The sequence below is a fragment of the Borostomias antarcticus genome (genome assembly GCF_949987555.1).
Source record: "Borostomias antarcticus genome assembly, chromosome: 10".
Taxonomy (NCBI): domain Eukaryota; kingdom Metazoa; phylum Chordata; class Actinopteri; order Stomiiformes; family Stomiidae; genus Borostomias; species Borostomias antarcticus.
In genome coordinates this window covers 16,099,065-16,114,064 of record NC_140243.1, presented here as the reverse complement: position 1 = coordinate 16,114,064, position 15,000 = coordinate 16,099,065, and the positions used below count along the sequence as shown (strand labels likewise).

The 15,000-nt window shown below is 46.6% G+C and overlaps 1 protein-coding gene across 1 annotated transcript in view; it reads right to left on the bottom strand.

Annotated features, from left to right (window-relative positions):
- Positions 1-13,565, bottom strand: part of LOC311314425 (TGF-beta receptor type-2-like) — a 25,360-nt gene extending 11,795 nt beyond the window's left edge. The window contains exons 1-3 of the mRNA XM_084444776.1: positions 13,479-13,565; positions 8,981-9,134; positions 8,503-8,693 (exon numbers count right to left, since the gene is read on the bottom strand). Coding sequence (XP_084300902.1) covers positions 8,503-8,693; positions 8,981-9,134; positions 13,479-13,563 — 430 coding nt within the window. The 5' untranslated portion in view covers positions 13,564-13,565. The remainder of the gene's footprint in view (positions 1-8,502; positions 8,694-8,980; positions 9,135-13,478) is intronic.
- Positions 13,566-15,000: the final 1,435 nt, after the last annotated feature.

Below are 15,000 nucleotides of genomic sequence, written 5' to 3'. Positions count from 1 at the left end.
ATTGGATGGCTTGCTGGTTGACTGGGGCATGGGCCCCACGTTGGGCACAGCTAAGCATTTAATTGTACACATGACCAATAAACCAAGTTAAATCGAAGTTGTCGGGGAAATCCCATGGGACTGTGTAAGGTAGTCTGTTGAGCCGGGACGGTTGCTCTCTGTTTGTGTTTGAACAGGACCTTGCTCTTTCATGAGTGATTGTGTATGACAAATAAAATGCTGACTGTACGGTTGGATGTGTGTGGGTGTGTGTGTGTGTGTGTGTGTGTGTGTGTGTGTGGGGGTGGTTAGATTGTTACACACACAGTCACAATCAAACAAACGTAACACACACACACTGTCACACACACACACACACGCACGCACACACAAACACAACACTATAACTTGCATACATGCTCAACATTATGTGCGTACAACAGTTGCATGTTTTGTGGCTGAGCAAGTCTGACAGAAAAGGAGAGAGAAAGAAGAGTTTTTAAAAGCTTCTAGTAAAATGCTGCTTAAAGTATTTTTTCAGTTTGGACTAAGCCAACTCACGGTTATAAAATCCTACCGAGAGAGAGAGAGAGAGAGAGAGGGAGAGAGAGAGAGAGAGAGAGAGAGAGGGAGGAACGAGGCGTAATGCCAATCGCGGAGTGCCAAGACAAACTTCTAATGAAATCATGGTGCCTTTCTCAATCAGGATGCCAGTGTTCGTGGGCACACAGGTTCTCACATACTGCTCCCTATGGTTTAACACATGACTCAGTCTAATAAGGGCCTGCAATTACCAGTAAAACTATCAATCAACCGTTTGTGTGTGTGTGTGCGCGCGCGTGTGTATGTGTGTGTCTCGTCTCTGTTGGCTAACTACCTGCTCTCTCACAGTATTCTGAATAACGCCACTGAGGGCGTACAGTACGTTACAGAGGAACACGTTGCCCAAAAGAGAGAATAACCCAAATGATTTCATATGAAGACAGCTGATGGACAGAGAGATGAATGAATGGACAAAGAGAAGCCATTCCGGGAGCTGAGGAGGTGGCAGAGCCAGAGAAGCTGTTAAATAAGTGTGTGTGTGTGTGTGTGTGTGTGTGTGTGTGTGTGTGTGTGTGTGTGTGTGTAGGAGGGAGTGTGTGGGTGTGTATGTGTATGAGGGAGTGTTTCTGTGTCTCGGAGCGTGTTTCAATCTCACACAGGTGTTTTGGCATCACCGTTGGACCTGAGCAGGTGAGCAGGTGACGTCAACTCTAGAGAACGTCAGTTTTATGAGGTTTAGAGAGCATAACACACTGTCTGATAAGGATTTTATGAAGCAGGCAAAAGCAAGCCAATGCTCTCAGGTAGTCTCTAATCACACGTAATAAAGATTGAATGTGGAACACCTCGGTGGCTTGATGGGGTTTCAAATCTCTGCATGGGGTTCAATCTCTGCACCGTTTAGTTTGGAGGGAACTTATTCCGTGCCTGTCTGAAACGGCAGTTATCTCCTACGTGTGTGTATTAATAAGTGTTCAGTATCTGTGCGATCATGTGGAGCTGGAGGGTCAGGAGCCCTGCAGGGGTCAGGTTGATAGCAGGGACTATTACTGACAGAAAGGGCCACTATTTAGCTGACTTGTTATGGTAACAGCGGCGCTTTAGATTTAAGACCAGTCTATAAACATCCCTCGTCTCTCTCTCTCTCTCTCTCTCTCTCTCTCTCTCTCTCCTACGCCTCCCTGTCCTCTCTCTCTCTCTCTTCTGTGTCTCTCTGAGTCGTTCTCTCGTCTACTACTCTCTCTCCCTGTCTGAGTTCGGCCTGCCAGTGAGTCACTCCTCTTTAAAAGTGTCTGCAGTGTGACTGGGGGCCAAGATTCCACAGCATGGAGGAACCATGGTGCGTCAGACAGACTGGAATACACGCGCACGAGCACACACACACACACACACACACACACCTGAGTATACACACACACACGCGCACACAGACACACCTCTTTGCCTCCCTTCTTCTTCATGTCTGCTCTTCCTCTTTTACATAAATATTTAAGACCTCAAAATATCTTCTCCCTCTCACAAGACAGGAAACTACATGTACCAGCAGCCTCAGCAGTGGTGAGCAGAGAAATACACTATATAAAGCTGTGTTTTGGTGACAGCTCAGCATTTTGTTGGCCTCAATCCCTTCAGACAGTAGCGAAGCTGTCAAATTCACAGGCTCAGAAAATGTGTTTAACCGACACTGCTAGGAACACAAATAGTTGTTACAAGGCTCTGATTAGAAAGAACTGTTTGTTTGGAGGAACCAAGATCTCCTACAGCTCTCCACAAGGAGTGGCAACACAATCAAAGGTTTGTCTGACCTGATTTACTGACCTGGTCTGGGTCACATGATTGTAGTGGTGTAGGACATGACACAGTCTACTGACCATTCTACTGACCACAAAACAGTGTGGTAATATCTGTGATATTGTGGGACACTTTGCCTCAGGTTGGAATGTGAGAGATCTTGATAAGAGATGCTCAGAGACACACTCTGTGCTCCCCCATCCCCTGCGACAGGCCAGGTCCACATTACACATCCACAGACACTCACAGTGGAACAAAGGATCCGCCATTCTTGCTTTGTTTCTTTAATAAAGTGAAGCTGCTCCTTCTCCAACCATGTGATGCAAACACCACGTGAATAAGCCCGGTGAATAAAGTCATTGTGCTGATGCATCATATTTGTATGCAAGTGTTACTGTGTGTTACAAATAACGGATTCTATGCTGCTGATTCTGTATAGCCATGTTTGGTATCCATCTTTGGCTAAAATCATGGCAAAATCATTTAGGCATGTTGTGGAATTGTCATATCATGTTGAAACCATAACCGGGATATTTGATGATTCCAGAGTGAGTACAGAATGTGAGCTCTGTTTTACGATGGTAACAAGGGCCCACTGGGTTATTGATCCAAGTGACCAATCGGGTGCCTTTCTACGCCCACATATCACATCTCACCCCTGCTCCTTAAAAGCGATCAGACAGGAAGCTCTCTCGTTTTTCACACTCTCGTTTTTCACACTCTCGTTTTTCACACTCTCGTTTTTCACACTCTTGTGCAGCTCTTGTGCAGTTTGTGCCGGTTGATAAGATCAGCCTGTATCCACACTGGACTGCTACCTAAGATCTCTGAGCCGACACAGGGGCTTAGGAAAATACTCTTCAAAGATCCACCTCTGGCGAGAGCAGAGGTTTTGAATGAGATGTTTGCAACTTGTGAACTCTGAAACTGAACTTTGAACTCTGCAAACCTCAACTTCGCGCAGCAACGCTACTATCACTGTTTCAACGGGAGCCCAGGCGCGCTGCCCCTTCATCAAACCAAGCGACCACCACGTCACGTGCCTCCTCCATGCTTCGAGCCAGACAACACCGCCCGAACAATGCGATAACACACCGCTACTAAGGTTATATCCAACAGTCGCCTAAGATTTTGGTGTGAGATGCCAAAGTGTTGTTTAAGCTTAGAAGATTTAGGATAGGCTGCGATAATCTCTGACATGATTCTTTTCATTTCTGCTATGTTTTCATATTGCCACATGTGTTTTTCCATCTAATATTGAATTGTGTTATAATATTATCTTGATAATTGATTAGTATAACTTCAATAAATATTATAAATTTTTGATCACGTCCTAGCGTCATTACATTATCTTAGGTCACTTGATTGAGTCAAGGGCTCAACGCCTAGAGAATGAGATTGATGGATAAATTAGACTATTGATAAAGGTTATCTGTTTCTCTGTACATAACAGAGTGGTGCCCCATACGAGTTGACTTAATACCTTAAATCCATTTTCCTTCATATTTGTGATAACCGCGGTATAATCATAATTATACTGGTCATAGTCATAGCTCTAACCCCAGAAACACGCTACATGATCACATCTGTCACTGACCTGGTCTGGGTCACATGATCACATCTTCACTGACCTGGTCTAGGTCACATGATCATTTCTGTCACTGACCTGGTCTAGGTCACATGATCACATCTGTGACTGACCTGGTCTAGGTCACATGATCATATCTGTCACTGACCTGGTCTGGGTCACATGATCACATCTGTCACTGACCTGGTCTAGGTCACATGATCACATCTGTCAGTGACCTGGTCTAGGTCACATGATCACATCTGTCACTGACCTGGTCTAGGTCACATGATCACATCTGTCAGTGACCTGGTCGAGGTCACATGATCACATCTGTCACTGACCTGGTCTGGGTCACAGCTCCTGACTGTTGTGATCTGTTTCTGTTTCACCATTTAGTTAATGACAACATCAGAAGATTCAGAGCACAGATGTATTCACACACACACACACACACACACACACACACACACACACACACACACACACACACACACACACACACACACACACACACACCGACATACAGTAGGGCTAGGCACCGAAGCTGGGTCCCTAAAAATCAATCAAATCAAGTCGATTCCAAGAACTGAAAACTGAAAATTCGGTTACGTTTGGTTCTTTCGAATAACATTAAATAAAACTAATGTGCCATAGGAATTTATCTCACCGGCTTAACGGACGAATTGTTTAAACGAATGTCGATTATTAAGCAAAACGAGATGCTCAGACCAACGCACAATTCGCTGACTTACCTCACCAGGGTGAAACCCCACTACATCCAGAACGCCGGCTTCCTCATCCACAGATCCCTTTGTTTGAGATGCACTATCTGAGGCCTTTGACAAGAAGCTTCTAGACGAGCTTACTGGCTACTCTTGGTTCTTTTATTCATTAGAAGGACACCACTGGAACCTCTGGAACTACTATCGACCAATCGTACCCAAGCCCGTGGATACGGACCTGGACGACGCGATAACATAGGATTCTCAATTCTACAGGTTACCAACACCTGTTACCTCTTAATCATGGAGTAAGCTCGCTGACGTACCCTTCAACCCCAGATAGCAAGCGGATGTGTAATGATTCTGGGCCATATATGGGCCGGAACTAAGCCACAAGGGCCAGATCTGGCCTGTATATGGCCCAGATCCGCTTGCTATCTGGGACCCAACATCGTCTGCTGGACGGGGATGGATGGGACAGTAAGGTGGTCCAGGTAATCACGAGAAGGATACAAATAGCCGTCCTCCACCTTCACTGCTGGTCAGAAGGTGCTGGGGGGTTGGGGGCACATGGCTGATTAGGCTGATTATTCTTTAGTAGGACTATTCATTAGTAACTAACAAGTGTGGTTCTGCACAAGTTATTCTTTATTGTATTTGACTATTTTATTAGGATATAATTCAGTCTTTTTATGTAGGCCTGCTTTTTATTTTAGGCCTGCCATGTCCTGTATGCTTTTTTTTTACTCTTTTTCTGCCTGTGCTTGTAGTGACAACCAGATTTCCCCACCCGGGATCAATAAAGGCTATCGTATCGTATCGGAAGGGGGAGGCAGCAGGCGATGGTAATGTTGCTGCTAGTGGAAGTTTGTTTTTTCCACACTTGAAAACTGTACAACTCTGCATCTTCATGTTGACTCTGTGGGTTTCTGTGTTTCACAAGGTTGTTGGTGGTGCCAGACTCTTCACCGCTTTTGTGTGTTTATTTTATTATTTTGTTCACAACACATTTAATTTTGATTTTAAAAAGATGTAGGGTTATAGTTTTTCATGAAGCATTGCAGTATTAGAATAGTTTCAGTCTGAATGGGCAACTGGGCAGCTGCTTCATAGTAACAGATTCCCTGTCGTTCTCTTAAGCATTGGTGCATATTACTTTAATGAGAGGGTACAACTATATTTAGGTTAATGCACTCATTCAACAGATGATTCGAAAAAAGAATTGATTAGGAACTGGTATTGAATTCAAGAACTGGATTCGGAATCAATTTTAAACAATGCTGCCCTACACACATACAGCTGTAGTGTCCGAGGTAATAAAGTTCTATGCATGTTATGTAACAGTGTTATGCTAGTGGACAACAATGCTTGGCATTTGAGGAGAGAGAAGCTGTGGCTCACAGCCAATAAACAAACATGAACTTCCTGCTCACTTCCTGCTCCACGTACTTATCCTCTACACAGGGGAAGGAATGGACAAGACCACAGCCCTGCTGCCTCAACGCTCTATCTCTGTCTCAACCCTCTGCTTCTGGCTCAACGCTCTATCTCTGTCTAAACCCTCTGCTTCTGGCTCAACACTCTATCTCTGCCTCAATTCTCTGCTTCTGGCTCAACGCTCTATCTCTGCCTCAACCCTCTGCTTCTGCCTCAACGCTCTATCTCTGCCTCAACCCTCTGCTTCTGGCTCAACTCTCTATCTCTGCCTCAACCCTCTGTCTCCATCTTTGCCTCAACCCTCTGCCTCAACTCTCTATCTCTGCCTCAACCCTCTGCCTCAACACTCTATCTCTGCCTCAACCCTCTGCCTCAACGCTCTATCTCTGTCTCAACCCTCTGCTTCTGCCTCAACGCTCTATCTCTGCCTCAACCCTCTGCCTCAACGCTCTATCTCTGTCTCAACCCTCTGCTTCTGCCTCAACTCTCTATCTCTGTCTCAACCCTCTGCCTCAACGCTCTATCTCTGTCTCAACCCTCTGCTTCTGCCTCAACTCTCTATCTCTGCCTCAACCCTCTGCCTCAACGCTCTATCTCTGTCTCAACCCTCTGCTTCTGCCTCAACTCTCTATCTCTGCCTCAACCCTCTGCCTCAACGCTCTATCTCTGTCTCAACCCTCTGCTTCTGCCTCAACTCTCTATCTCTGTCTCAACCCTCTGCCTCAACCCTCTGCTTCTGCCTCAACTCTCTATCTCTGTCTCAACCCTCTGCCTCAACCCTCTGCTTCTGCCTCAACTCTCTATCTCTGTCTCAACCCTCTGCCTCAACCCTCTGCCTCAACCCACTATCTCTGCCTCAACCCACTATCTCTGCCTTAACCCACTATCTCTGCCTCAACCCACTATCTTTGCCTCAACCCACTATCTCTGCCTCAACCCACTATCTCTGCCTCAACCAACTATCTCTGCCTCAACCAACTATCTCTGCCTCAACCCACTATCTCTGCCTCAACCCACTATCTCTGCCTCAACCCACTATCTCTGCCTCAACCAACTATCTCTGCCTCAACCCACTATCTCTGCCTCAACCCACTATCTCTGCCTCAACCAACTATCTCTGCCTCAACCCACTATCTCTTCCTCAACCCACTATCTCTGCCTCAACCCACTATCTCTGCCTCAACCCACTATCTCTGCCTCATCCCTCTGTCTCTGCCTCAACCCACTATCTCTGCCTCAACCAACTATCTCTGCCTCAACCCACTATCTCTTCCTCAACCCACTATCTCTTCCTCAACCCACTATCTCTGCCTCAACCAACTATCTCTGCCTCAACCAACTATCTCTGCCTCAACCCACTATCTTTGCCTCAACCCACTATCTTTGCCTCATCCCACTATCTTTGCCTCATCCCTCTGTAAAAAATGGTAAATGGACTGCACTTATATAGCGCTTTTCCACCTTAGCGGCACTCAAAGCGCTCTGTCTCTGCCGCAACTCTCTATTGCTGCCTGAACCATCAGCGACCCTAATAACAAACTGTAAGGGTTCTGTAAAGGACAGTATCTGACTAAACCCTGGGGAAGTTACACCTCTGAGAATCATGGGATTATGAGTCCAGAGAGTCGGATGCCATAACCACAGCAGGTGTTTATAAAAGGGGGCCATCTCTCCCCCTGCCAAGAGCCGAAGTATAAATACAATACCCGTAAATACAGAGCCTTCTTTCCGAGCGCGCTCAGTCAGCCTGCGCGCCATGTGGTGGAGATGTTTCTGCTTCGAGTTAAACACAGACAGGAAACCACATGTCTGAGCTCCAGCAAGGCCCCACGCTGAACCAGGCTAGACTACACCAGACCAGACCTGGGCCTGAGAGGAGACCAGATCCCTCCAGAGTATTCTAGTTGAAACTGAATTCACAAAATCACACAGAGGAATATGAAAGCTGTGGGTTGGGAGGCTGAACTAACGCGTGTGTGTGGGTGTGTACATCATGTGTCTGTGTGCATGTGTGTGTGTGTGTGTGCTGTATGTGTGTGGGTGTGTACATTATGTGCCTGTGTGCATGTGTGTGTGTGTGTGTGCGCGTGTGTGCGTGACAGGGGGTTCCCCCCAATGGTGACTGAAGCCAATTAACGTTCCTACTTCCTGTTTACGGCCAGAGCAGGGTCATATGTGTCAGCAAACATCAACGACTATGAAAACCCCCCACCCACAAAAATAAACAAACAACTTTCCACAGAGAAAGAGTGTGTGTGTGCACGGATGTACATGATATCATTGAGTAAACTGATAGGTGTTGTGGACCAAGATTGCACATTAAATGAATTAATTATTAAATATTAATTAAATAACATTTTTAGGAGTACCCCAGCAAGTTAAATCAAGTTCACCCTAAGTGTTAACGCTCTACCCAATTAGCGTTCGCCTACCCACGCTGAGCGTTTGTTTCGTACTCACCGGGGGAGAAGGCCAGGTTGTCGTTGCACTCCTCGTCGCTGCAAGAGCAGATGTGGAAGGTTCCCCAGGCACTCTTCTTCTCCTTCATGGCGCAGGTGGAGCTGTTGTAGTCGTCCAGCATCACGCCATACAGAGGCTGGGAGGGGTGGTGGCACAGGGTCTCCACAGAATACCCGCTGGCATTCTTCCTCCTGGGGAGACGCACAAATAGAGACATAATTCAAGTACATGCGGACACTGCGCACACGCTGAAACGCACAAGAATGCGCGCGAGCACGCCTGCGCGGACGCACGCAAGCATGCACGCACACACACACACACACACACACACACACACACACACAAATCTATGAGATACGGTAGACACCAAAGGACAAAGAAAGACCCTCTCTTTCTCTCTCTCTCTCTCACACACGCACACACATGCACACGTACAGAACACACACACACACACTCTCCCTCTCTCTGTCTCTCTTACCAGATGCCCACACACACCTCCTCGACCAGTTCACAGATTGAGGTGATGGAGCAGTTGGAGAGGCAGGTTCCTGTGCCATTGCAGGAGGACAGCTCCAAGTCACAGAACTTACACAGCTTCCTCAAACGACGACTGAAGGATGAGATCCCTTGATCTGCAGAGGACACACACGGCCACAAGGGCCAAACCAGGTCAAACCAGAGCAAACCATCTACCCAAATACAAGCACATGTTTTGCGTTAGGGTTAGGGGGTTGCTTCCCCTCTCTTTCATTGATTTGCATTTTGAAAGTTGAAACCAATCTCCGTTCACACTAGAGTTTGCAACACCGTTTCAGAAACAATCTCTGTCCATACTTCTCCGTCCAATCTCAGTCCAATCTCCATCCAACACTTCTGAAACCGCATAGCCTATAACTGTACATGAATTGTCCCTAGCAATACTCTGTATTGATGTAAAAGGTAGCCTCAGTCAGAGTCCTGCGCTGCTGCTGAGATGGAGGCCTTCTCAGATGCACGGAGGGGGTTGGGGTTCTCTCAGTTCTCTTCTCAGATGCACGGAGGGGGTTGGGGTTCTCTCAGTTCTCTTCTCAGATGAATGGAGGGGGTTGGGGTTCTCTCAGTTCTCTTCTCAGATGAATAGAGGGGGTTGGAGTTCTCTCAGTTCTCTTCTCAGATGAATGGAGGGGGTTGGGGTTCTCTCAGTTCTCTTCTCAGATGAATGGAGGGGGTTGGGGTTCTCTCAGTTCTCTTTTCAGATGAATGGAGGGGGTTGGAGTTCTCTCAGTTCTCTTCTCAGATGAATGGAGGGGGTTGGGGTTCTCTCAGTTCTCTTCTCAGATGAATGGAGGGGGTTGGAGTTCTCTCAGTTCTCTTCTCAGATGAATGGAGGGGGTTGGAGTTCACTCAGTTCTCTTCTCAGATGAATGGAGGGGGTTGGAGTTCTCTCAGTTCTCTTCTCAGATGCACGGAGGGGGTTGGAGTTCTCTCAGTTCTCTCCGGGTCATCTGTGCTGCTGCTCTCCACAGTACCTCCACAGTCTCAGAACCAGGAAGTTATCCTTCCTCCACAGTCTCAGAACCAGGGGTTCCCCTTCCTCCACAGTCTCAGAACCAGGGGTTCCCCTTCCCCCACCAGCTCAGAAGCAGGGATTCTCATTCATAAACGGTGCCGAGGTTTCACTGAAGTTCTGCTGTGATATCTGACCTGCTTCTCCTAACTCAGGTGACTCTATTCCCAGGGAACAGTCTTGGTTGGCCTTCAAGATACATTCTTGAGTTTCTCCATCAAAGGCAACACGCACACACCCACAAGCGCACACGCACGCGCGCGCACACACACGCACGCACATAGATTCTGATAAACTTTTGCATTTAGATATTTTCATACAACCATCCATTTCATTTATGGGACACTTTGGAGATGTGAACAAACACTGCTGTGTTCTGTTCTACCTCAGGAAATGGTGTCTCTTGGTTCGCTACAGTAACTGTTACATGGGCAGAGGGAAGACGACAGGGTGAAAGATCCCATTGTTGGACACTTCAAAATACTTTCCTTTGAAAGCTTCATCTATTCAGCCTGGAAAGGTAGTAAAACACAGGAGCAGAGCGGTATGTGGGTCAGTGCTACAGCTGCTGAAACACTTGTGCTTCTTCCTTATGACTGCCTCTGTTCTCTGCCTCCTCACTACACTCACCACCGCTGCAGTGTGTGTGTGTGTGTGTGTGTGTGTGTGGGTGGGTGTGCATGTGAGTGCATCTGTGTGTGTGCGAGTGCGTGCATCTGTGTGTGTCTGTGTGTGTGTGTGTGTGTGTGTGTGTGTGTGCGTGCATGCATCTGTCTGTGTGTGTGTGTGTGTGTGTGTGTGTTGTATAGATAACCATCCAGACTGTCTAGCTGCTGAGCAGCTTTGGTAAATAAGTATTCCACCTTGCCCAGATGAAACATCCCCCTACCTCTTACAGATGGCATAGAGAAGGTTCAAATCTCCAGGAGAGGGTGCGATCTGAAAGAGGCCATACTGAAAAGAGAAGCCTACTGGATCACTGAACTGGAAACCCTAGCTCCAGTAGGGATGAATGAAGAGCTAGATTTGAGGGTATTTTTATAGCTTAGGTATTATTCACTGAGAATGTCCTCCTGATATGTACCTTTTTCAACTTTTTATCCATAATAGTAAAAGTGAAATATTATGTTCCCAATAGACATATTCTCTAGAAAGCAAAATCTAACATTGTCCTCCTTGTTTTATCTTTATCTTATTGCTGTTATTGTTTTGTTCACTGAGCATTTCCTAAACATAGCCCATTTTAACATGGTCTATTGTTTCAATGTATATATTGGGACATGGTTTTTATGTCATGGGTTTGGGTGGGGTATTTATGAGTATTAAAAGAAATGTGTCTTATTAATAATAAGGGATTTCACAGTGTGTATGCTTGAACCCTGATGATGGTGGAGGACACGCCCCTTTGGGCAGAGCTGAGAAATGTTTGTCCAATTGAGTACCTGCACCCAGCCTACTTATTCCGGTTCAGTCACAAAGGTTATTCAATGTCTTGAGAAAGGTCATGTAGACTGAAACGTCGACAATAAAAACTGCAAAGGTGACCAGCGTGTGCAAGAAGCTTTTTATTTGTATGCAAAATAAGTATTCCACACATGGTTCTGTGGAGGAAGTGATCTCACTGAGGCAGGAAGTACAGGCAGAGAGCTGTCCGTACCTCTAACTTCATCTGGTGGTGCCCTCCCATCACCTACAAGAGAGTACATTCACACTATCTAACCCCCAGCTGGACACACCAAGTAAGATATACTCCCTCTAATGGCCCCCCTGTAATCTCCCCCACCCTCCCTCCCTCCTGCCCTCACAGAGGGGCTCAGTGAACCGAGCCATGAGGAGAAGGGGACTAATATGGTCAAATCAGACCCAGCCACTTCGGAGGTTCCCTGAACCCTCTTCTCATCCCTAAATAGCTGTTTGGGACCTCTCTCCCTCACACACAGGCTCTGAGAAACTAGTGTAAACACTGGGATCAGAGACCCATCTCTCTCTCTACCCCTCTCTCTCTCTCTCTCTCTCTCTCTCACACACACACACACACACACACACACACTTTCTCTCTCACACAGACACACACACACACACACACACACAAACTTTCTCTCTCAAACAGACACACAAACACACACACACATACACACACACTTTTTCTCTCACAGACACACACACACATTCACAAACACTTTCACACAGACACAGACAGATAGATAGATACACACGCACACACACACACACACACTCCAGAGGAGGTGCATTATGTTGTGTGTGTGGGACAATATACAGAATAGCGCTGTTGGTCCACACAGTAATTTGTCTACATATGAGGGATTCCCAGTTTGAAAATAGTTCTTGTTGTGGGAGGAGGGAGGGAAGAAGAGCGGTCGGGGAAAAGGCCACAATGGGCCCAGTTATGGACGGTTATGGGTCATGAACACGTTATAGCATGTACATAACTACAGAATAAATGGTAATCGCTGATATGAAATGTCCTGTTTAAATCAGCAAAATCAAAGAAGCAAAGCGACACACATAGCCTAAGACACTCTAATTCACCTGTATGTGAATGACGTATGTGAATACCTGGTCTATGGCAGAATGTTGTTTTAAAGGGTGGAGATGCACTGTAGGAGGACGGATGACAGGTGAGACGCTGCTGGGTTCGCGTTCTAAACACATCAGATCATATAGGCTACTGTGTGTAGAGAGCGAATGTAAACACTTGAGACAGCTTTTTCCCTACGGCCATCAGCCTTATCAACAAGGCTCCCCTCTGACTCTCTCCCCTGCCCCCTGCACTTTTGGCACTATACCGACTACTGTATCTTTTGTAGGCCTATGCACTGCTAGTTTTTGCACTGTATTTTGCCCTGTCCTGTCCTGTCCTTGCACTGGTCCATTATTGTGGTTGATTCCACGGTAATATTTCCTATGTATATAGGAAATAATAATTCCTATGTATGTCAAGTACAAATGGCAATGCAACTAATATTGATTCTGAAAGTGAAATGGCAGAGGACGGGAAATGTCATAGCACGCGTAAAGGACTCAGTGCTCCTTTATGCTTTAATTATAGCTACGAGTTAAATTACTTTTACATATTTCTATAATCACTAGCACACATCCTACAACGCAGCTCTGACAGACTGGCACAGTCCTACTGAATCATAATAAATCACTTTAAATTTAAATCAATCAAAAGTTATGATAAACAGTTACGCAATACTGTCAGGGAGTGGGAGTCACCTGTTGCGCGTGTTTGAAATATGCGTCTATGCGTGGAGGTCTGGCCCCAAATCTACCGCCTGGATGTTTGACAGACCCAAAACGACCGAACAAATCTAATTAGTTTACGTGTAGCCTATATGATAGCCGGCCGCGTCACGGCACAGCCCGGAGTGCGTCCAAGAGTGCCATACATTCACATTTTACTCACCTACTCCGCTCGGTTCCAGCACTGCCACAACGATGAGGATAGGTAACGTTCCCAATAGAAGTAAGGAAAACCGATGTCTCTCCATGTTTGTACGTGTTGTGTCCTTTTATTTACATTCAGTTTGTGGCGAAAGGAGAAAACGGCACCACGGAGGAAAGTTCGTGGGCTCAAAGAATGCAGCGGCTGAAGTTTAAGGCACGCTGTGGCAGCGCCTCCAACGTGTTTCCCCTGCTCCGCTCCGGCGAAGACTCACTGCAGAAAAATCTCCGTGGCGTTGAGTCAGCCGCGTATCCCCGCTCTTCAAACAGGAAATCTTTTGAAAAGAGGCAGGACTGAGGCAGAAGTCTCTCTCTCTCTCTCTCTCTCTCTCTCTCTCTCTCTCTCTCTCTCTCTGTCTTTCTCTCTCTCTGTCTTTCTCTCTCTCTCTCTCGCACTATATGGATAGTTTAAGACATCTATGGAACACTCAGTAACGTTTAGTAAACACCCTTACAACTTGTGCGCTATGAACTTTAGAAGAGGCGGGAAACCTACTAGACCGTTATAAATCATCAGGTGGGATGTAGCAGGCTAACTGTACCATCATTAAAAAATATATAGGTATTTTCACCCAACATGAAGTGATTGTAGCAGGTGACGGGTAGTCGGTTCGTATATCATGCCAGTACCATTAGGCCTACTGCATAATAAACACTTTTATCTAACCTTAGGCCAAGAGGAAAGAGGACATTCTCCACAGTGTACAAGTCACAGGCAGGGCTACCTCACCAAGAGAGCTTTGTTCCAAACCACCTCCACTACCGTGCTACTAGACCCTGATAGTTGGCACTGTGTTAGAGCTGAGTTGAGCGGGAGTCAGTTTGTCATACCAGGCAGGCCTGAACATGCTCCTGTGCTTGGTCCTGGAACAGAGCCATGATCCCCCAATGGCCCCCCCTTCCTGACCCCCCCCCTCCTTACAGGACAGTCTGCTGAGTGAAGCTGTCTGTACATGATACAATCTTACAGTACTTAATCTCACATACAATAGAAGACAGTTTGATGGGATGTATGGTGAAGGTTGTTTATGGGTGTGTGTGTGTGTGTGGGGGGGGGGGTATTTAGAGATGCTTTCAGAGTGCATCACATGTTGGAACTCAACAACATAAACGAATGAGCTCCTAGTCCGAGCGGGGGCAGTATGGCCAGTGCCTGGCTGTACACTCTGTGTGGAGCCAATGGTGAACTGGGACATTTCAACACCGGAATGGGTTGTCTAGCTGCCAAGTTCTCCAACAGAACAGAGTTTGCAATAGGAGCAGTGGAATGATGGATACCCTCAGTCTGTGTACATGCCAATAATAAAACAGTTGTGGGCTGGTCTTATGTAACAGTCCTGAAAGCCTGGCCAAAAGAGCTTTAAAAAACGCTCACAGTTATCAGCTAGGGCTGTTAGTCATCCTGCCTGTCAACAGCACCAGCGGCCTAGAACTAGTATTGCTGCACACAAACACACGCACGCACACACACACACACACACACA